Source organism: Cucurbita pepo, chromosome LG19 (genome assembly GCF_002806865.2).
Source record: "Cucurbita pepo subsp. pepo cultivar mu-cu-16 chromosome LG19, ASM280686v2, whole genome shotgun sequence".
NCBI classification, from domain to species: Eukaryota; Viridiplantae; Streptophyta; class Magnoliopsida; order Cucurbitales; family Cucurbitaceae; genus Cucurbita; species Cucurbita pepo.
Window position 1 is genome coordinate 6,665,094 of NC_036656.1, and position 21,001 is coordinate 6,686,094.

The window sequence follows — 21,001 nt, forward strand, 5'->3', positions numbered from 1 at the left end:
ACGGTGAAGAGGAGGAGGAGGAGGAAGGAGAGGAAGATGGAAAGAAAACAGAGGAAGAACACGGCCCTTTATGTGGCTCTTAGACCTTATACTCCATTAATGGCGGACATCCCCAGCCGGATCGGAATGATCACAATTCTTTTCAGACACAATTGGGATATAATTTTGAAAAAAAAAAGAAGATAAGATTGAAACTTCATTTCATTGGTCAATAGGCATATTCATAAGAAAACTCATTGACACCAACCATAGCAGAAAGCACTTGAGAGATAATGAAAATGGTACCCCCAAAAATAGCTAAAACAAGAACAGCAGTAATGGGGTTCTTCAGCAGCTCAAAAATGGGGAGAAGGATAGTGTAAAGAGCACCACTACTCACAGTAACCGCGTAAATCGCATATCTTCTAACATTGTCCCAAAATTCCTCCACCAAAGGCCCTTCAGGCCCCAAAGCCAAAGCCCTTTCCCCGTCGGAACCCATCAGAAACAGGGCAACGCCCACTGAAACGGCTCCGATGATCAGAAACCTCGAGCTCTCCATTGGGTGTGCTTCGATTGCCTTGAGATCCGATGGCCAAGTATTCGTCGGGGATTTGGCCGGAGATTTCGGCGGCGAAGAGGATGCAAGTGGCCGGAAAGGGCTTCTAAGAGGGGTCGGGACGTTGATCGGAATTAAAGGGGGAGAAATTGGTGGGTTTCTTGAAGTGGGGAAGATTGAGAAGTGGATTCGAGTTCTGAGAGAGGTGGCCATTGTTGTTGAGTTTGTGGATCGAGCTTGTTGAGCTCAGGCCATATTGTTGGAAGAAGAGATGTTATCCAGAATGTAGAGTGTTGTGTTGACGGGATTAAACTATGCGTTAATGGAGGATTAGTATTGATTTCAGTTCTAAACTGGGAGTTTATGGCTGAGAATGAGGGGCCATTGCCGATCATTTTGGAGTTTGAAATTGGGCTACAGCATTAATGGGCCATCAGGGAGCCCAATATATTAAAGGAGCATTGTTATAGCCCAATATATAACGGGCCATTTCTGTAGCCCAATATATTAACAGGATATTACTGTAGCCCAATATATTAACGGGCCATTCCTGTAGCCCAATACGTTGACGGGCCATTCCATTGGACTTTGTGATATGACGGAGGAGGCAGCCGGGCCGCTAACTTAATTACAAGATTACAACAATCTTCGTTGTGTTTCTTTTACTTCTTTTTAATAATGATAATAATTCATTTAATTAGAATTATTTGGATGAACATTTGACACCAGTAGTTATAAAACCATTCTTAAATTTTGTCTAATATTTTGTGAGATCACAGGTGACTTGGGAGGGAGGACGAAGCTCACAAGGCAGTGTGACAGTATGGACGCTGAGTTTTGAAGGGAGTGGAGTGGGGGAGAGAGACCTACATGGATTGGAGAAAGGAAATGAGTGTTAGCAAAAATGCTAGTCTCTCACATCAGTTGGACAGAGGAACGAAATATTCTTTATAAGGGTTTGGAAATCTTATCCTAGCATACATGTTTTAAAAATCGTGGAAAAGCCCGAAAAGTAAAGCTCCAAAAGGACAATATCTGATAACGGTCGATTTAGACCATTTGAGTCGTATAAATAAATATTATTAGACAAACCCTATTATTAGGGTTTGAGGCATTTCCTCGAGCTCCCATATTGGAAACCCTTTTGATGATCGAGGGAGAATATGACGCCCACTGAACATAAACATATAATACCAACTCAAACGTGGTTGTCCACGTTGGAGGAACAACAATGCCGCCATTGTGGTTGCTTTGAAGCTTCCAAAAATGGCAATCAAAATTTGAAAATTATACACGAGGTGAAAGGAGAACATGAACAAATATAGCATTTTTTGTTGGGTTTATTAGGCAGAAATATGAACAAAACTAGGAAGAGGCAAGAGACAGAGAAAGAGAGAGAGCAAAGACACCCCCCAAAATATGGGGTAAATGTTGGCCAAATCCAACCCTGAAATAACCCAAAATGATTGGTTCAACTCTGTGAATGTGGTTTCTGTCCCTTATGGGACAATTCTGCTAGCCCCTTCTTCATCCCTTTCATTTTTCACGTGCATTTCTAAACCCCTCCTCTCTCTACTACTTATCCGTGAGTATTCAGATTAGCTTACACCATACTAACTTACAAAACAAATTTTAAGATGCTCACGACCGCTCGATCGATCGACCCACGATGGTTATTCGTCTCTCTAAAACCCTAAAACCCTAAAACCCTAAAACACAACCAAACATTTACAAAATATTCCTTCACATTCCAACAAAATAGTTACCTAACTTCCACATTCGCCACCAAAATCTCCCTCTCCATTTCTTTAACTTGTTTTAATGGCTACCAACTACGTACTATATATCCAACCCATCTCTTTGTCTCCATTCGTATAAACACGAAGTGGGTTTCATCAAGAACACAACAACAATGCTAGATCCATTGTATTTTAAGTAAAAAAGAACGAAAAAAAACATACCCGCATGGTCGAAATGATCATTTCTTAATAATCAACATTCATGTTTGTTTGTGCATGAATGTGATTAGGACTGTTAAGAATCACTGATCTTCGCAATGGTATGATATTGTCTCATATCAATAGAGATGTATTCCTTACTTATAAATCCACGATCAACTTTTTAATTAGACAACGTGGGTTCACGATAAATTTGATGGATAGAGAACGCAATGAAAGTAATTGAGCATATAATATTGAAGCAAGTAGGGGATTGGAGGAAGAGAAAATTTGATGTTTACAAGTGAAGAGAAGTATCAACATCGATATCAGAGTCAGACTCATGATCATGTTCTAGTTTACTAATCAATGAGATGCCGCTATCACAAGACGAACTAGTACTAGTACTAGTAGTTACATTATCCACCGGCCATAAGTTCATCAATGCAGGCACGTCAACATCAACATCAACACCAACGGTGAGCTTCTTGCCTGGTGATGGCGACGTCGGCCAAAGCGATAGAGACGTTTGAGGCAAAGTTAACATCTTTGTCGTCGTCGGTAGCATCATCATCGTCGCAACGGAGGGTTCAAACAACACACAAGTATTGAACAAGCCATGTTTTTTGGGGTTGGAAAGTGATAGCAATCGTACAAGCTCTCTCTCCTCTCTCATCTCCTTCACTTTCTGAAGCTGTCTGAATCTCTCTTGAAGTAGAGCAATGGAGGATTGAACGACAAGAGATGGGTGGTGGTTGGATTGGTGCGTACCCATTGAAGAAAAACAAAAGAAGAACACAACACACAAGTGTTTGAGATTGTTAAGGAATGGGGTATATATATATATATATATATATATAGATATGATTACAAGTGTGTCGGATTGGGGGTGATGAGTTAGTTGAGTGGGTGAATGAAAATGAAGAAAATGATTAGAAAAGGAATGAGAATCGGGAGGGAAGGGGGGAAAAGAACAAGGGGAAGAGACAAGGGAATGTTGTTAAATAGCACATGGAAGGGTGTGTTTGGAGGAATAATAGGTTTTGGTGATGCCCTCTCTCACTTCTGTCTCTCACTTTTGTCTGTCACTTTGTCTCCAAAAAGCAATCTCCTTTTCTTTAGCTTTGGAGATGATGGCGACCCTCTTTTCTGCCTCCCCCTCTTCCTTCCTACCTTTGATTCCTTCAAACCGAATGATATGTGGGCGCTACAACACACGCCTAAACCACACATACTTGGAACTTACAATCAAGATACTAATCATCTATTTAGTTCTTCAAAGTAGATTTCCAAAATGCTTAATTAATTTTTAAAACATTTAACCGTTTTGCCCACTCCTACTCGATATTGTCCCTTTTGGCCGGTTACGTATCCTCGTTAGTCTCATGGTTTTAAAATGTATCTACTATAGAGAGGCTTTCACATTCTTATAAGAAATGTTTCGTTCCCTTCTCCAACCGATGTGGATCTCACAATCTACCCCTCTGAGGGTCCAGCGTCCTCGCTTGAACACCGCTCGGTGTCTGGCTTTGATACCATTTGTAACAATCGAAACCCACTGCTGGCAGATATTGTCCTCTTTTAGCCTGGTATGTATCGTGGTTAGTCTCATGGTTTTAAAATGTATCTACTTAGAGGGAGGTTTTCACGCCCTTATAAGAAATGTTTCGTTCCCTCTCCAACCGATGTGGATCTCACAATCTACCCCTCTGAGGGTCCAGCGTCCTCGCTTGAACACCGCTCGGTGTCTGGCTTTGATACCATTTGTAACAATCGAAACCCACTCCTTGCAGATATTGTCCTCTTTTAGCCTGTTATGTATCGTGGTTAGTCTCATGGTTTTAAAATGTATCTACCTAGAGGGAGGTTTTCACACCCTTATAAGAAATGTTTCGTTCCCTCTCCAACTGATTGATGTGGATCTCACAATCTACCCCTTTGAGGGTTCAACGTCCTCGTTGGAACACTGCCTGGTGTCTGGCTCTAATACTATTTGTAACAATCGAAACCCACTACTTGCAGATATTGTCCGCTTTGGCTTGTTATGCATCGTCGCTAGTCCATGGTTTTAAAACGCATCTATTAGAGAGAAGTTTTCACATCTTTATAAGAAATGTTTCGTTCCCCTCTACAACTGATGTGGATCTCATAATCTACCCCTATGAGTCTATGAGGTCTAGCGTCCTCGCTAGAACACCGCCCAGTATCTGGCTCTGATACCATTTGTAACATTCGAAACCCACCACTAGCAGATATTGTTCGCTTTGGCCTATTATGTATCGTCGTTAGTCTCATGGTTTTAAAACACATCTGTTTTCACACCCTTATAAGAAATGTTTCGTTCCCTCTCCAACGGGTGTGGATCTCACAATTTACCTCTCTGAGGATTCAACGTCCTCGCTGGAACATTGCCTGGTGTCTAGCTCTGATACCATTTGTAACAGTTCAAGCACACCACTAGCAATTATTGTCCGCTTTTACTAGTTACATACCACCGTCAACCTCAAGATTTTAAAACACGTCTACTAAGTTGAGGTTTTCACGCCCTTGTAATGAATGATTCATTCCCCTCTCCAAATAATATGGATCTCATCACTAAACATAAACAGTTTATGGTTCTATAGAGACCATGAGTTTTCAGTTTTCAATTTTATAAATCAATTACTGTCTAAAAACGTTTGATGTGAGATCCCACATCAATGAAAAGAAGAACGAAACATTCCTAACAAAAGCGTTTTAAAATCTTGAGGGAAAGTCCGAGAAGGAAAGCTCAAAGAGAAGAAAAGCTCAAAGAAACAATATCGGCTAACCGTTCGTGATTGGACTATTACCAATCTAATATATGCTTCAACTAAGTAAATTTAATTTAAGAACGGTATATATATTAAAAAGAAAAAAGAATGGAAAAAAAAAAAAGGATGTGGGCATAGGGGTTTGGTTTGATTGAACAATAATGTATGACAAAGACAAACATACCAACATTCGAATTACCTCTCTCTTTCGCTTTCTGTGCGTTAATGTGTAGTGAAGAGGGGAAGGGGGTTTGTTGGTGTCTCAGAATACGTGCCTTTGTCTGCAAGCATTTGGCTGAGAATGGCATGCCGACCCCAAAGCTGCAGATACCCACACAACAAGCTGGTGGATTAGATGCTTCTTTTCTGATACCACTTTCAACAAAAGCACCCACCCAGCCCCTCACACAGCCCCTCACCCAGCCCCTCACTCTCTCCATTATTTTTCCCTTTCTTTTTTTTGGGCTTCGTAATCCGAAAGATTGAAAAGAAATAAAGGGACTCCCTTTCTTTTCTCTTTCTCTAAGACAAGGCGTGCCGTGCCGTGCCGTGCCGTGCATTTTTATTTTTTATTATTATTTTTTTTTTATTTTTATTTTTTACTATATCCATTTGTATTGGGCGTTACACCATTCATTAATTATTATCTTAATCAACAATATTATTATATTATAAATCCATACACCACCAACAGCATCCCCTAATTAAGGATGGTTCTATGTAACTGCCACTCAACCACTCTTACTATATAAGGGATACCCTTAAATCTCAACTGCCTATTTTTCTTAATTATAATTCTTTTTTTTAATCCTTTAATTAAATAATAATCATTTATCTTTGCAGAGAGGGTGGACCATGGAGCCCAAATATTGTTGGGGTTTTCTTTTTCTTTTTCTTTTTCTTTTTCTTTTTCAATTTCTTGAGTTTCAGTTGTCAATTCAAAGTTTTAATCAGCTTTGTGTAAAGTTCCCTTTAGAGTACTCTTTTTCCCTGGTTTTCTCTCCATAATTTGACTCCAATTCAAACCCCATTCATATGCCTTTGCTCTATGCCATTTCCCAAAATAATTCTGTTTTCAAACCCTCTTCCATTTTTTTTTTTATTTTAAAAATATATATTTAGTCTCGAAACCCTATTTATTTAATCTCTTAGCTCGTAAATTATTATATTTATTCGACACAAAATTTAAAATAAAAAAAAAAACTGATTTAATGAGATATTAATAGCGGCACAATATAAAGTAGTTCATATACTCACACATGCTTGTTTGTACAAAATATGGACCATTCTTTATCGCAGCTTTTTAAATAAAATGAAATATAAAAAAAAAAAAAAAAATTAATCATTTGAAGATACACTAACTTTTTTTTATTATAAATATGTTTATTAGAAAAATGTTAAGCTTAGGTTACATTAAGGTTAATACATGATCTGAAATATTATATAAAAAAAAGTAATAGAATGAATAATTAAAATAAAGGGGTAGATGGTTGTCCTTATTTGGGAATTTTTATGACCAATAAAATGGAAGTCCAATTTTATTTGAAGTTAATGGTGTCACACCAAATCATACAAAAATATATATAATGACAAGTGGTAAGTTCAGTAGCTACACAACCGACCAAATCTGTCCAAACACTTTGTTCTTTATTTGGATTTGTACATTCCAACAGACAAACAAAGCCAGCCAAATTTTAACATATATCAACACCTAAATCAACTTTTTTGTTTCAAATTTGTGTTCAAATTTTTTAATTTATTATTGTTACTAAAAAATAAAATAAAATAAAATAAACATATGTTTGGGCCACGGCCCATTCGCCAGTGCAATATGTTTGGGCCTTGCCATCAAATCCTAAATTGGGCCATGATCTTTAAAGCCCATTCAATTTTGTGGGCTTTGATCGAAGTTTCGGTACGGGTCCTTCCTATTGGACTAACATAAATAAATATTTTTTATTTTTTTTTTCATTTAATTAATTATTTTGTTACAAAACGTGAGCAATTATTTTGAAAGGGATTGCAGTTACACATTAACCTAAAAAGGGTCATCATATGTGAAAGCAATTAAATAAAAAGTAAACTATTTTTCCTTTTTAAAAAGAGGTTTGAGCATATCTCGATTCTTTTTTTTTTTTTCTTTTAATTTACATAAATAAAGTAATTTTGGAACGCGTCTCATAACCAAATTCTAACTTGAATATTTAGATTACTATTTGTAAATTTGTAAATAAATATGTATTATTATATTTTTTTTAAAATTGTGCCACGTAATAATTACCAATTTAATGCATTATCCACACTCGTCAATTTATGTGCTTTTTGTTTTGTTTTGTTTTTGTGTGAAACAAACAAAAGCAAAAGATAATTCCACACACGTTTGCAAGTTAAAAAAAGCACTCTCAAATTCTGACCCTGACGAACTACATTAAATTGGACCCCTCCCAAATTAATATTACTTTAATCTTTTTATTTTCTTTTTCTTTTGGCGGTGGCAGTGTATGCCACGTCATTTTAAATTATTTTTTTAATTTGCTAATTAAAGAAAATTCCATAGCCATGATTGGACCGAAACAACCATTTTCTTTTTTCTCTTTAAATTTCTATTTAGAAATTTATCTTGGAAATTATAATTTTCTTTGTGTTATCCTACACCGTGCAGCAGCGGATCGCTGCTCCGCGGAAATGTATGTGAACCTTCGAAATGCCATGTCACTAATTAAAAAGGATGGATATAAAAACGAAATTGCATGCTGCTTCTTTGCAGATCCCTAGGCGCGTATACGTTTCTTGGGAGGAGAGGTTTTTAACTAAACGCCCTAATTTGTTACTTAAATTTCGAAATTGCCATTCTAAGAAACCGCGTCAAGCCCCTGGTTTTGTCGCTTCCACTCATCTTCCTCTACGCCGTCAATTCACGACTCGTATCCTTTATACGCTGTCGTTTTGCATTATCTTCCTCTCCGCCGTCAATTCACGACTCATATCCTTTATACGCTGTCGTTTTGCAATATCTTCCTCTCCGCCGTCAATTCACGACTCATATCCTTTATACGCTGTCGTTTTGCATTATCTTCCTCTCCGCCGTCAATTCACGACTCATATCCTTTATACGCTGTCGTTTTGCAATATCTTCCTCTCCGCCGTCAATTCACGACTCATATCCTTTATACGCTGTCGTTTTGCATTATCTTCCTCTCCGCCGTCAATTCACGACTCATATCCTTTATACGCTGTCGTTTTGCAATATCTTCCTCTCCGCCGTCAATTCACGACTCATATCCTTTATACGCTGTCGTTTTGCATTATCTTCCTCTCCGCCGTCAATTCACGACTCATATCCTTTATACGCTGCATTGCATTCAGTTGGATCGGACGACTCTAATTATTATTTCTCCTTCCCGATTTGGAAATTATTCCTTGTTTTCTCCATTTCCCATAAACGTAGAATATTGTATTTTTGTAAACGCGTCCTTAGATGATTTGGTTAGTTGAGAAAAAGCCAAAGAAAATAAAAAAAATAAAAGAAACAATATCTGCTATCGGTGTGCTTGAATAGTTACAAAAGGTACAGAGAGAGTCAGCGAGGATGTTGGACCGCAAAGGGAGGTGGATTGTAAGATCCCACATGGGTTAGGTTGGGTTGGGAGGAAAGCGAAACATTCTTTATAAGAGTTGGAATGGTATCAGAGCTAGACATCAGGTATGTGCCAATAAGGAGTCTGAGCCCCAAAAGGTGGTGAACACGAGGCGATATGCCAACAAAGACACTGGAGGAAGTGGATTGGAGAGTCCCACATCAATTAGAAGAAATAAAGAGTGTAAGCGAGTATCTTGGGCTTTGAAAATATATATTTTTTTATAAAAGTACTAAAAATTTTCGTAGCAGACGCGTTTCACAGTAAAAGCTCAAATACAACAATCTCAATTCTAACCTGCCCCTGCACTGCCCACTAATTGGAGTCCAAGTCAACAATTAAATGGAATGGAAAGCAAGGCTTTTGAAGACCATATTCAAACATCATGAGCTTTATTTAGTAAAGTCGTGGTTTTTAAAATCTTTGATGGAAGACCACACCAAAACAATAAACATTTAAAACCCAAAGTCTACGAGTTTAATAATTCAAATTAAACTATGGTTGTATTAATTTGAACGGCATCAATACAAGTCACTATCCCTTCAACATGATATATTATAAAAATAAATAATTAAACAAAGGTTAGTTGAGAATGAAGGTACATTTCACAAATGGTTAGTACAATTAACATATCTCCAACTTTATGAAATCACCGCACACACTTGAATTCCAACCTCTGACCAAACTACCTTTTCCCATTTTTCTTCCCATTCTAACTTTTTTCTTTGACCAAACTACCTATCTTAACTCTGTGAAATAGCTTAATACGTGACAAAATTCACGCCGTGCATAATAATAAAATAAATTTATAAAATAAAATAAAAAAATATATAATAATATGAGTCCTCTAAACAAACTCACCTCATATCCAATTATTTGAAAATCATATGCGAATAGTTTTTTATGACATCAACTATGAGTCATACTTACGTAATAACATTATTATAAATTGCAATTATTTATTATTATTATTATTATTTTGGTTGAAATAGTCCATCCAATAAAAAAAAACAAACTCAACAAAATTATAATAATATTACTTATATCTTATCCATAATTTATGCACATGTTGTCAAACAAAAAAAAATCAAATATTAAAATTCACTACAATTTGGTGGGAAAAATGGAGCCACGTGGGAGGGGAAATGAGGTCGTGGAAATAGTTATTTAAAAAAGATAATAATAAACAGTGAATACAGAGTGTCGAGAATTAATTATGGGAGTGAAGAAAAATAAATAAATAAATAAATGAATAATATAATTATAATTAATTATCTTTTTATTTGTAAAAATAAATGTTGAATTTTGTCTGTTGAAATAAGGATGGGAGGAGCATTGATTCCTCCGGTGGCAACAAAGCCGAAGAAGGAAATATTTCTATCTAAGCAAGGGCATTTTCGTAATTACGTTAGTACGGTAAGGGTAGGCTTGATGAACCGCCATTTAAAAGGCCGACGGGACTCGGCGGGTTTGTTTAGTTGTCATTGCTTTCGCCACATGTTCTTCAGACTTCGGTTTGCATAACTTGCACAACAAGCGTTTTGTGTTTGTGAGCCCTCTTCGATCAAGGTACACAATTGTTTCTCATCTGTTTTGGAATTCTTCTGTTTTCAACTTTTTTTACTGATTACTGGGTGGCCGGCGGGAGATTCTGGCCGTCGCCATCACTTTCAGCTCGGAGTTTGTTTTAATTTGTTTGATCAATATGGATAAATGTTTGGGGTTTGGTGTTGATTTGTGAGTTTGACTTCTAATTTGGTGTACGGTGAGCTGTTTCTGATTAAGATCTTCTTCTTCTTATTCGTCTTTGGTGTCGAAAGTGGATGAACTCTTCTTCTCCTCCTCTTGGATTTGTAAATTTACTGCGTTCGTTGCGTTCTGGAGTTTATTGAAAACGCGTCATGTGTTTGCTTTCTTCCTTTTCCGAGTTTTTTTCTCATTTGTTCATCATTTTTTGATTTTATTAGAACGTGGTAGTTTCAAGGTACCACCAATTGATGAGTATTTTTAGCCTTTTTGAATTTGTGAAACTGAAATCACGAAATCAATTTTTTTGGTTTTCTTCTAATTTACAGAACCAGCTTAGCAAGTGATTTTTGTTTCCATTCCCTTGTTTAGTTTTCGTTTGAGCTGTGGCAATTTCTTGGAGAATTAAGCGTATGTTTTTTTTTGGTATGATCATTGTGTATTACGTGAAGAACTAGTTATTCGAGTGAAAAATCTCGCAACGATTATCCAAATATCTGTGTGATTGTTCTCTGTGTGGTAGTTGAAATGAGAGAGAGATTCTATCTTCTATCTGTTTTTTGTATTTCATTACTATTCTGTAGTTTAGATCTTCTAATATATGCACCGAATTTTGTATTATAGCTCAATTTGAAGAACTTGTTCTGAGAATTTGAGTTTTCTTACCCAGTATTTTGTATTCATGCATCTTTGATTGTGTAAGATCTAATTTTTAAGCATCTTATCAATTTGAAACCTGCAGTATTGAGTTTTTATCTGTTCTCTGCAGATTTTGGGGATTCTGCGATTCGACGCCTTACCATAAAGAAAGCAATATGTTTTAACAACTGATCTTTAAAGGTTTCTGAGACCTAAAATATCTGACTAGAAGTTCATAGAAACTTACAATACCAACCGCTAGTGGCGGAGATCTTCCGGCCGTGGGCTCATTTCTTACTAAGATGCAAGCATCTCCGAATCGTCAGTCTTCATCTGTGATCCATGAGATGTATCACCAGTCTGTGCAAGGGATGGATTCTTTCTATTTATCTCATTTCCACGTCTTGGAAAACAATGCCTCTCCCGATGCAAGCAGACAGGGAAACAGTGTTATTTCTTCTTCCTATAAGGATCAGTTCTTCACTCTCGAATCGTTCCCGGCTACTGCTTATCTGAGCGCCTGTAATTCCCCTTCTGCTGTTAGTGTTCTGTCTTCCAGGAGCCCCTTCTCACCACAAGGGTCTCAAACTTGCTCTTCTGATCAACATCATTCCTTTGACAACACATGTGGATCGCCGCAAAGTGGATGCTCGGTAACTGATGATGATTATGAATTGAAGCACAAGCTGAAGGAATTAGAGATTTCTTTGTTGGGGCCAGAAACTGATATTGTGGATAGCTGCTACTGTTCTTTCAGGGGTGGGGAGAACCGAGATGCTTCAATGGCAAGGTGGAACTGGAATCAAATGATCGAAACAACTCCTAGACTAAGTCTTCGGGACACACTTATCCGGTGTGCTCAAGCAATTCATGAGGCTGATTTAAATGCGGCGACATCGTTTATGGATGTTTTGGGGCAAATGGTTTCGGTCTCTGGTGATCCAGCCCAGAGGTTGGGAGCTTACTTGTTGGAAGGGCTTAGAGCGAGGTTGGAGCGATCTGGAAGTGCAATATACAAGGCCCTAAAGTGCGAAGAGCCGTCAAGCTCTGAACTTATGTCCTATATGTCTATTCTATTCCAGATATGCCCATACTTCAAATTTGCTTACACATCTGCAAATGCTTTCATTTGGGAGGCTATGGTAAATGAACCCGTAATCCACATCATTGATTTTCAAATTGCACAGGGTAGTCAGTATATACCTCTCATTGAGGATCTTGCCAATCGGCCTGGTGGACCCCCAGTTCTTCTTCGCATTACGGGTGTGGATGATTCCCAATCAGCTCATGCTCGGGGAGGGGGACTTAAAATTGTGGGACAAAAGCTAGCTCAACTGGCTCAGTCTAAAGGAATTCCCTTCCAATTTCATGCTGCTGCAATGTCTGGTTGCAAGGTCGAGCGCAGTGATCTTAGAGTACGATCTGGAGAAGCCTTGGCTGTAAATTTTCCATATGCCTTGCACCACATGCCAGATGAGAGCGTGAGCACACAGAACCATCGAGATCGGCTTCTAAGGCTGGTTAAGAGTCTATCACCAAAGGTAGTAACTATTGTTGAGCAGGAATCCAACACCAACACATCCCCGTTCTTTTTACGTTTTATAGAGACGCTGGACTATTATACTGCTATGTTCGAGTCAATAGACGTAGCTCGTTCAAGAGACGACAAGCAGCGAATCAGGGCAGAGCAGCACTGTGTTGCCCGAGACATAGTGAACATGGTAGCATGTGAGGGATTTGAAAGAGTAGAACGTCATGAACTCCATGGGAAGTGGATGATGAGAATGAAAATGGCTGGCTTTACTCAATATCCAATGAGCTCCTCTGTAACTGGAGCCGTCAAGAACTTGTTGAGGGATTACAACGAGAACTACAGACTCCTAGAAGCGGAAGGAGCTCTCAACCTTGGCTGGAAAAACAGAGCAATGGCAACCTCCTCTGCATGGAGATGATATCCTGAAACTGTGAATCCAATTGCTTATTAGATAGATGCTGGAAAATACCTCCCTCCAGCATTGAGCGATGATGACCCCTTTAGATTTATAGAGAATGTGAGGTCGTCAACGCTCTTACTGTTTGTAGAACAGAGAGACAGGAACCCAAATCTTCAAACTTGCTGTAAATTTTCTAACGTTGGTGAAAGAATTTTGTCCTCGAGTCTTACCTGCTTTGTCGTTTGGAAACTCGCATTATAGTTATCTGCTTAGATTAATAATTCAAAGCAAGTCAAAATAAATAAATAAATATATATAAAGAAACAATTAAAACCATTTTTATCATCATTTTAAGCACTCTTAAGCCCATTGCACCCTGGCGTTACCGTGCCGCCAATGGCTATCATTTGCAAATTGGATATTTCGTCTCTCAGCCGCCACAGCCTCTCTTCTTTGTATCGGCGTCTTCCCTTCGAATGTCCCATCTGAAACCTCCCTTGTTCTGTTTCATCGAAATGCAGGAATGCGCCTCTGTGGTCGGCCTTCTTCTTCCGGCGTCGTTCATCTGTTCACCAAGTCGATTGTAGCCGGCGCAACCGCGACCATTCGTCGTCGGCATAAATCTGAATACGTCAACGACAGGTTTTCAGCTTTCCTTGTTCATTTCCTCTTAATTCTTTCTTATAGTTGCCTGTTATGTATAATTTTATATACTGCCCTAAGAATTCTTCTGTTCGACGCTTCAAGTATCTCCTGCTTGATCAAATTTAATCGCAAACCTTCTTTTCATTTTTAGGGTTTTGGGTTTTTGGGTTTTTAGGGTTTTAATCTATCCTTAGAAACTTCCAGGTCTCAGGTGAAGCCACATCAGAAAGATTCCTCCTCCTGGGATAGAACCTTTAGGAGCCTATGTATAACGGGGAGATTGAGCGAGGCGGTTGCACTTTTGTGCTGTATGCCCTTCCGATTTCACTCCAAAACTTACTGCCTTCTGTTACAAGAATGCATTTTCAGGAAAGAGTATATGAAAGGAAAAAGAATCCATGCCCAAATGGTTGTTGTTGGACATCTACCCAATGAGTATCTCAAAACCAAACTGCTGATATTATATGCCAAATTAGGTGACTTAGAAACTGCAAATATTCTTCATGAGAAATTGCTGGAGAACAGTCTGGTTTCATGGAATGCATTGATTGCTGGATATGTACAGAAAGGGTTTGGAGAAGTTGGATTGGAGATTTACTTTAAAATGAGACGAACTGGTTTAATGCCTGATCAATATACCTTTGCATCAGTTTTCAGAGCCTGTGCTAGCTTAGCTTCTTTGGAACATGGAAAGAGAGCTCATGGAGTTCTGATTAAGTGTCGAATCGGCGACAATGTTGTCGTGTCTAGTGCCCTTGTTGATATGTACTTCAAATGCAGTAGCATATCAGATGGTCGTAAGGTATTTAACAAATCTTCAACTAGAAATGTGATTACATGGACTGCTTTAATATCAGGGTATGGCCACCATGGAAGAGTTTCTGAAGTTTTGGAATCCTTCAATAATATGATAAATGAAGGTTACCGACCGAATTACGTTACTTTCCTTGCGGTTCTTACTGCTTGTGGACATGGAGGCTTTGTATCGGAGGCATGGCGATACTTATCGTTGATGAAGACGACGTATGAAATAGAACCAAGAGGGCAACATTATGCTGCCATGGCGGATCTTCTCGCACGGGCTGGGAGGTTGCAAGAGGCATATGATTTTGTTGTCGATGCACCTTGCAAGGAGCACGCTGTTATATGGGGTGCTTTGGTCGGGGGTTGTAAGGTTCACGAAGACATAGATTTGATGAAACATGCAGCAGCAAATTACTTGGCATTGGATGCTGGCAACGCTGGGAAGTATGTGGTTTTAGCAAATGGGTTTGCGGCGTCTGGCTTATGGGATAATGTTGCGGAGATTAGAGGTATGATGAAGAAATCAGGAATGAACAAGGAACCTGGTTACAGCAGAATTGAGATTCAAAGGGAGTTTCACTTCTTTGTTAAAAGTGATAAATCTCACGAACAGGCTGAGGAGATTTATAGAACCATTCACAGCATCACTCCGATTATAAAGGATGCAGGCTCTTTTCCTGAACTAAGTGAAAACTAACGGTAGAGTTCATATTGGCTTTGTTCTGAATCTTTTGGCATGGCATTATATGATCTGGTAATTCAACCAACTCAAGCCATCCAATCTAAGTTATGAATATTAGATTGGGTTAGATTTTGTTGTTGAATTTTTTTGTTTAGGAGACACATTCATACTTTTCAAAAGATTATGAATATTTAACATTTAAGATATTGATCTATATCTTAAATTTCAATATAGGCTCATTCTGTTGCTAAAAGGAGTTGGGAAGATACCTTTAGGATGTCATTGGTAATCAGCAGCAGCTCTTAGGGATTTCTTTTAGGAAAGGAACAGAGTTTTGTGGCCTAAACAATGATTTTTTCTCTTAATATGGATTAAATTCAATAATTGTTCATTGAGTTGACATGTTTCAACAATTGACAATGATCATCTGAAGACAAAAATAACCTGCCTTTCTGAAGTGAATGAACTTGGATGAAGATAAGAACCAAGTAAGAGTAAAAATTTGAATTTGATTATCTGTTCTGAGAGATATACATCAGGTAAAGCCTGGTAATTATGATAAGAAACATCCATTGAGGAAGAAGGATTAAAGATGCCCAGATCGCAACCATATCCCAAAAACATGTCATGACGATGAAGAACAAAACTTGGTCCATTCTTCCAAGAGATTTATAATCTGCAAAAGAAAATGAAAACAAAGAACACCCAGAAACATTCATAGCCAAATTGGATGCCTCGGAATTGCGGATTAACAGCAAGGCTTAGAAAAAGCCATTCAGTCCCGAAAGATGGTATATTGTTAAGCGATATCGTCATTGGCATTGGCAATTGGGCATGAAGAATTTAAAGAAAAACCTAAGAATGTTGGTCTCATGGCCAGTCCCAAATGGTAAAGGCAGCAACGCTGCTCCACAAGGCAATGGAATATGATACCACCAGTCGACGGAAGCTCCAAAGAGGAGCCATCAACGTCAACTGAAATTCCTTTGTGACGTTAACTTTGGCACTATACAAACATCAATAAGTTCGCTCCAAATCAAGTAAGGGATTGGATCTTAAATCCCCCGCCACACACAATCATTAAACAACGCCATAAATCAAAATCGAAACAGAAATTCCAGTGATGAAAAAAACAATTGAATGTCTCAAGGCCCCAATCCCAGATAGTAACGACAATGACGCTACTCCACAAGGCGATGGAATATGAAACCATCCATTACGGAGGATCTCCTTGAAAAGGAAAGCCAGTCTGCTTCCTCCGAGCAAAAATCTTCCTCGAAGTAGTTTCCCATCGCATTAAAACACATACAAACACAAACTTTCATCTAAATCAAACAACATAAACAAAGCACATATATCAGAAAGGAGCATCTAAGAAGAAACTAACAAATTATTCTTATGAACAGAGAGAATTTTAATCAGAGCTCGCAAGAGGACCAGGGCGGAACTATGAATGTTCTTGAGAGAAAGCGCGGTGTATGGTGAGAATATAAAGAAGACGCTCAAAATTGTAAACCGTTGGATTCTTATACAAACAAATCTCAGCCCTTAGATTTAGAATTGTCTAGGGCTACGCAGTTTCAAGTGCAGGGGTATAATCGTCCATCCGAGTTAAAACATTTTAAATTAAATTAATAAAAAAATATATCATTTTTTTCCTCACGAGTTAGGGGTACCTTCTCCGACCAATTTCTCCTCATTCATCATTAATTTTAATACAAATAAGTTTCTATATATATATATATATATATATATATGATAAAAATCAAATATAAATTAAATATAAGGAAAATGCAAATTAGGAATTGGAATATAAATAAATAACAGAAGGCAGTAAGTTAAAAAAAAAGAAAAAAAAAAAACAGAATTAAACCAGAAAAAAAAGAAAAAAAAATGATTGAACAATCTGACAGGAGAAAATTCAAAATAAATCTAAAAAAAATAAAGAAAAAGATTAGAAAAGCAGAAGAGTGGGAAATATGTGTCGGAATAACCAGAAATTGGCGGGTGGAAGGAAGTTTATGAAGATGGGTTGGTGTGGGCGACATCCATTGTCGTCTCCGACGAAGAAGGGAAGTTCGAAATGCAGGCAGTTCAAAACACGAACTTCCGACCATGAATTTATATATTCTATCTTGAGTGATTTTAAAATAGAAAACAGACCCATCTAAAGCGATTAGCCTCACGTAACCACTTCAATCGCTATTATTAGCTTCCTATTTATACATATGTTCTTATTACCTCTGCTTTCCAAGAACACCCACTTCTACTCTCAGCTTCTTCTGCTGTGTTTAACCCCAAATTGACACGAATTATTGGTATGATTCATTTTCTTTGTCTCTCTTCTTGTCTTTTAACTGAGCTCTTGCTGGCTAACTCATCTTATTGGATGGGATAGCTCTGACTGTGTTTCCATATTGAGATATAACCAAGTTCATACGAATCTTGTTGAGTGAATCGATAAAATCATGGGACAGAGTGGATCAGGAAACGCCCATGCATTTAATTGTAAGCTGCTGAAATAGAATGTACAATCAGAGAGTGATATGACTTTTTATGGATTTTATGGTCTATAAGAACACAATTGGTTGAAAATTAGATGATATTGATTTGATTTTCGTTTGTTTGTTTAATGGCTGCAAAGAACTCGATTTGTTCCCGTGCAGGCTGTTTTTGAAAATATTAAGGTTCCCCCATCTGTTATTACGAACGTCTGGAGTCAGTAGGAACTCTTGAAGGGATCGAGTCAAAATGGTGGAAGGAGGTGCTGCAAAGGCAGACAAGGCAGAGTGTTTAGAATGTTGGCAAACGACATGGAAGACACCTTACATTATGCGCCTTGCTCTGTCTGCTGGGATCGGTGGTCTCCTTTTCGGATATGATACCGGTAATTCCGACCTTGACATGATGTAATTCGATGATGACGAGTACAATAATGTTATTTACCATTTGATTGCAATGCATCGCAGGTGTGATCTCTGGGGCTATGCTCTACATCAGAGAGGACTTTGAAGTTGTTGATAGGAAAACATGGCTACAGGCAAGTTATCTGCTGGTTTTATGTCTCTTTTAGGTAGTAATGTGAGACCCACCTCGGTTGAAGAGGAGAACGAAACATTTCTTATAAGAGTGTGGAAACTTCTCCCTAGCAGACGCGTTTTAAAACGTGAGGCTGACGGCAATACGTAATGGGCCAAAGCAAACAATATTTGATAGCGGTGTGCTTGAGCTGTTACAAGTACTTATTTTCATCCTTTCGTTATGCACAGGAAACCATTGTAAGTATGGCTGTAGCAGGTGCTATCGTGGGTGCTGCAATAGGTGGCTGGATGAATGATAAATTTGGACGAAAAAAGGCGATTTTAGTCGCCGATGTAGTGTTCTTCGTTGGTGCAATTGTCATGGCTGTTGCTCCTTTTCCCAGTTTCATTATCGTTGGTAGACTTATAGTCGGGTTCGGGGTTGGAATGGCATCCATGACAGCTCCTCTTTACATATCAGAAGCTTCCCCCGCCAGAATTAGGGGTGCTCTTGTTAGCACTAATGGCTTGCTAATCACAGGAGGGCAATTCCTTTCCTATTTAATCAACCTGGCCTTCACTAAGGTAAAATGGATCTTCTTTTTTGAATTTTGTGTTCTAAGTTCAAACTCGAGTTCTTATGGATCTGTGTTGCAGACCAAGTTAACATGGCGACTGATGCTTGGAGTAGCAGGAGTGCCACCTCTGGTTCAGTTTGTTTTGATGTTATCGCTGCCCGAGTCTCCTAGGTGGCTCTACAGACGGGTTAACTTTTTAAATTGCTACCATTTTTTCCTCAAACAAGAGTAGCAGTAGACTGTTCAACTTACTGATACACATTTATGGTGATGAACAGGATAAAGTAGATGAAGCAAGAGCCATTCTGGAGAAAATCTATCCTGCTGATCAAGTTGAGGATGAGATGAGACTGTTGCATGAATCTGTGGAGACTGAAAAGGCAGAAGAAGGAGCTATTGGAGATGGCAGTATCATAGCCAAAGTGAAAGGTGCTTTGAGCAACCAAATCGTCCGAAGAGGGCTCTACGCCGGGATCATGGTGCAAGTAGCTCAGCAGTTCTGTGGTATCAACACTGTCATGTACTACAGCCCAACCATCATCCAGTTTGCTGGATATGCTTCCAATACGACAGCCATGGCGCTTTCTCTCGTTACTTCCTTTCTCAACGCTGCTGGCTCCGTTGTCAGCATGGTATCGGTCGATAGATATGGTAGAAGACGTCTTATGCTCATCTCGATGATAGGGATTATCACCTGCCTTGTGGTGTTGGCTGGAGTGTTCTTCCAATCTGCTCATCACGCTCCGCCCGTCGATGTCTTGGAATCTTCTCACTTTGGAAGCAACTCCACTTGTTCAGCTTATGCCTCAGCTCCAGATGCATCTTCATGGAATTGCATGTCATGTTTGAAGCAACAATGTGGCTTCTGTGCCAATGGAGATAGTGAGGTGAAGCCTGCTTCTTTATTGCTTTAAATTCTTCATACCAATGACAGTAACAAATTAACAGACACTCATAACCATATGTTGAATGAATTATCAGTATCTTCCAGGAGCATGCTTGGATTTGACAAAGGATGTGAGGAGCTCATGTCGGTCGAAGCACCGAGTATGGTTCACGGAAGGCTGCCCGAGCAAAATAGGGTTCTTGGCTGTGGTGGTGATGGGGCTTTACATCATTTCATACGCACCTGGAATGGGAACAGTTCCCTGGGTGTTGAACTCTGAAATTTACCCACTCAGATACAGAGGAACCGGAGGAGGAATCGCTGCAGTTTCAAACTGGATTTCGAATCTGATTGTGAGTCAGACATTTTTGACATTGGTGGAAGCTCTTGGGGCCGCTGGTACATTCCTGCTGTTCGCAGGATTCTCATTTCTTGGACTCATTGGTATCTATTTCTTGGTACCTGAAACTAAAGGGCTGCAATTCGAAGAGGTTGAAGAGCTCCTCAGGCAAGGGAAGAATTATAAGAGCAGCAGAGGCCAGAGGGAAGTTTCGGAACAATAATCCTCCAGAATTGACGCGAACTTTGATTTATAACTAACTTAATGTTTCTTTTGGTGTTCCTTGTGAGAAACATTTAATAAGTTGGAATAAATTATGGTTTGTGTGTGTTCTTGTTCCTGGTTTTTGGTTGAATTTGTGTTTATAAAGACTCTGATGCTCACATCTGAGATTAAGCCCAACAAAAACTAATTAAGAACTGATTAATTTGCATTAAACTAGGCTAATTATCTAACATTTGGTCCTACAACAGTTCATATACATCCCAACTCCAGTTTTCACCCTGAAAAACAACCGAGGTTCATTATTGTTTTACTCTGGATGAAAGAGTTTGGAAGGGTACCCTTCAGCTGAAGGAGACCGACACTCGGGTCATGTAGAAAAAACATACCTGCTGCTCTGCCCGCTAATAATTCACTCCTAAACGACAAGAGGCAGTAAGAGACTTAAACCCTACAAAATATTTTTAAATCTATGGTGGGGCATCCCACGGAGCACAGCTTGTGGCCTTCGACAGAGATGATGGGTTTATTATGTTCATGAAAATTCAACGCCCTGCCAATTTACCCATCTCATTGATTTCTTTAATCATCTTGAATGCA

At 38.7% G+C, this 21,001-nt stretch overlaps 4 protein-coding genes and 1 non-coding gene across 7 annotated transcripts; 3 read left to right on the forward strand and 2 right to left on the reverse strand.

Annotated features, from left to right (window-relative positions):
* Positions 1-178: 178 nt before the first annotated feature.
* Positions 179-887, reverse strand: LOC111781569. The gene has a single exon (XM_023662238.1). The coding sequence runs from the start codon at positions 749-751 to the stop codon at positions 209-211; it is 543 nt and encodes a 180-aa protein (XP_023518006.1). The 5' UTR covers positions 752-887; the 3' UTR covers positions 179-208.
* A 9,480-nt stretch (positions 888-10,367) lies between these two features.
* Positions 10,368-13,451, forward strand: LOC111782077 (scarecrow-like protein 13). 3 transcript variants are annotated; one of them, XM_023662858.1, is made up of 2 exons: positions 10,368-10,474; positions 11,421-13,451. In XM_023662858.1, the coding sequence occupies exon 2, from the start codon at positions 11,593-11,595 to the stop codon at positions 13,240-13,242; it is 1,650 nt and encodes a 549-aa protein (XP_023518626.1). In that variant the 5' UTR covers positions 10,368-10,474; positions 11,421-11,592; the 3' UTR covers positions 13,243-13,451. The 3 variants fall into 3 exon arrangements, with proteins under 3 accessions (XP_023518626.1, XP_023518627.1, XP_023518628.1); XM_023662859.1 differs by lacking the exon at positions 10,368-10,474 and adding an exon at positions 10,501-10,670; XM_023662860.1 differs by lacking the exon at positions 10,368-10,474 and adding an exon at positions 10,678-10,889.
* A 72-nt stretch (positions 13,452-13,523) lies between these two features.
* LOC111782078 (pentatricopeptide repeat-containing protein At4g16470) lies at positions 13,524-15,542 on the forward strand. Its single transcript, XM_023662861.1, has 2 exons — positions 13,524-13,866; positions 14,074-15,542. The coding sequence occupies exons 1-2, from the start codon at positions 13,748-13,750 to the stop codon at positions 15,368-15,370; spliced, it is 1,416 nt and encodes a 471-aa protein (XP_023518629.1). The 5' UTR covers positions 13,524-13,747; the 3' UTR covers positions 15,371-15,542.
* On the forward strand, positions 13,781-20,957 carry LOC111782076 (inositol transporter 4-like). Its single transcript, XM_023662857.1, has 7 exons — positions 13,781-13,866; positions 18,022-18,242; positions 18,325-18,395; positions 18,625-18,960; positions 19,033-19,140; positions 19,232-19,840; positions 19,935-20,957. Exons 2-7 carry the CDS (start codon positions 18,107-18,109, stop codon positions 20,400-20,402), a joined length of 1,728 nt encoding a protein of 575 aa, XP_023518625.1. The 5' UTR covers positions 13,781-13,866; positions 18,022-18,106; the 3' UTR covers positions 20,403-20,957.
* On the reverse strand, positions 16,086-16,177 carry LOC111782340. Its single transcript, XR_002813090.1, has one exon. It is a non-coding gene; the product is annotated as a small nucleolar RNA SNORD96 family (small nucleolar RNA).
* Positions 20,958-21,001: the final 44 nt, after the last annotated feature.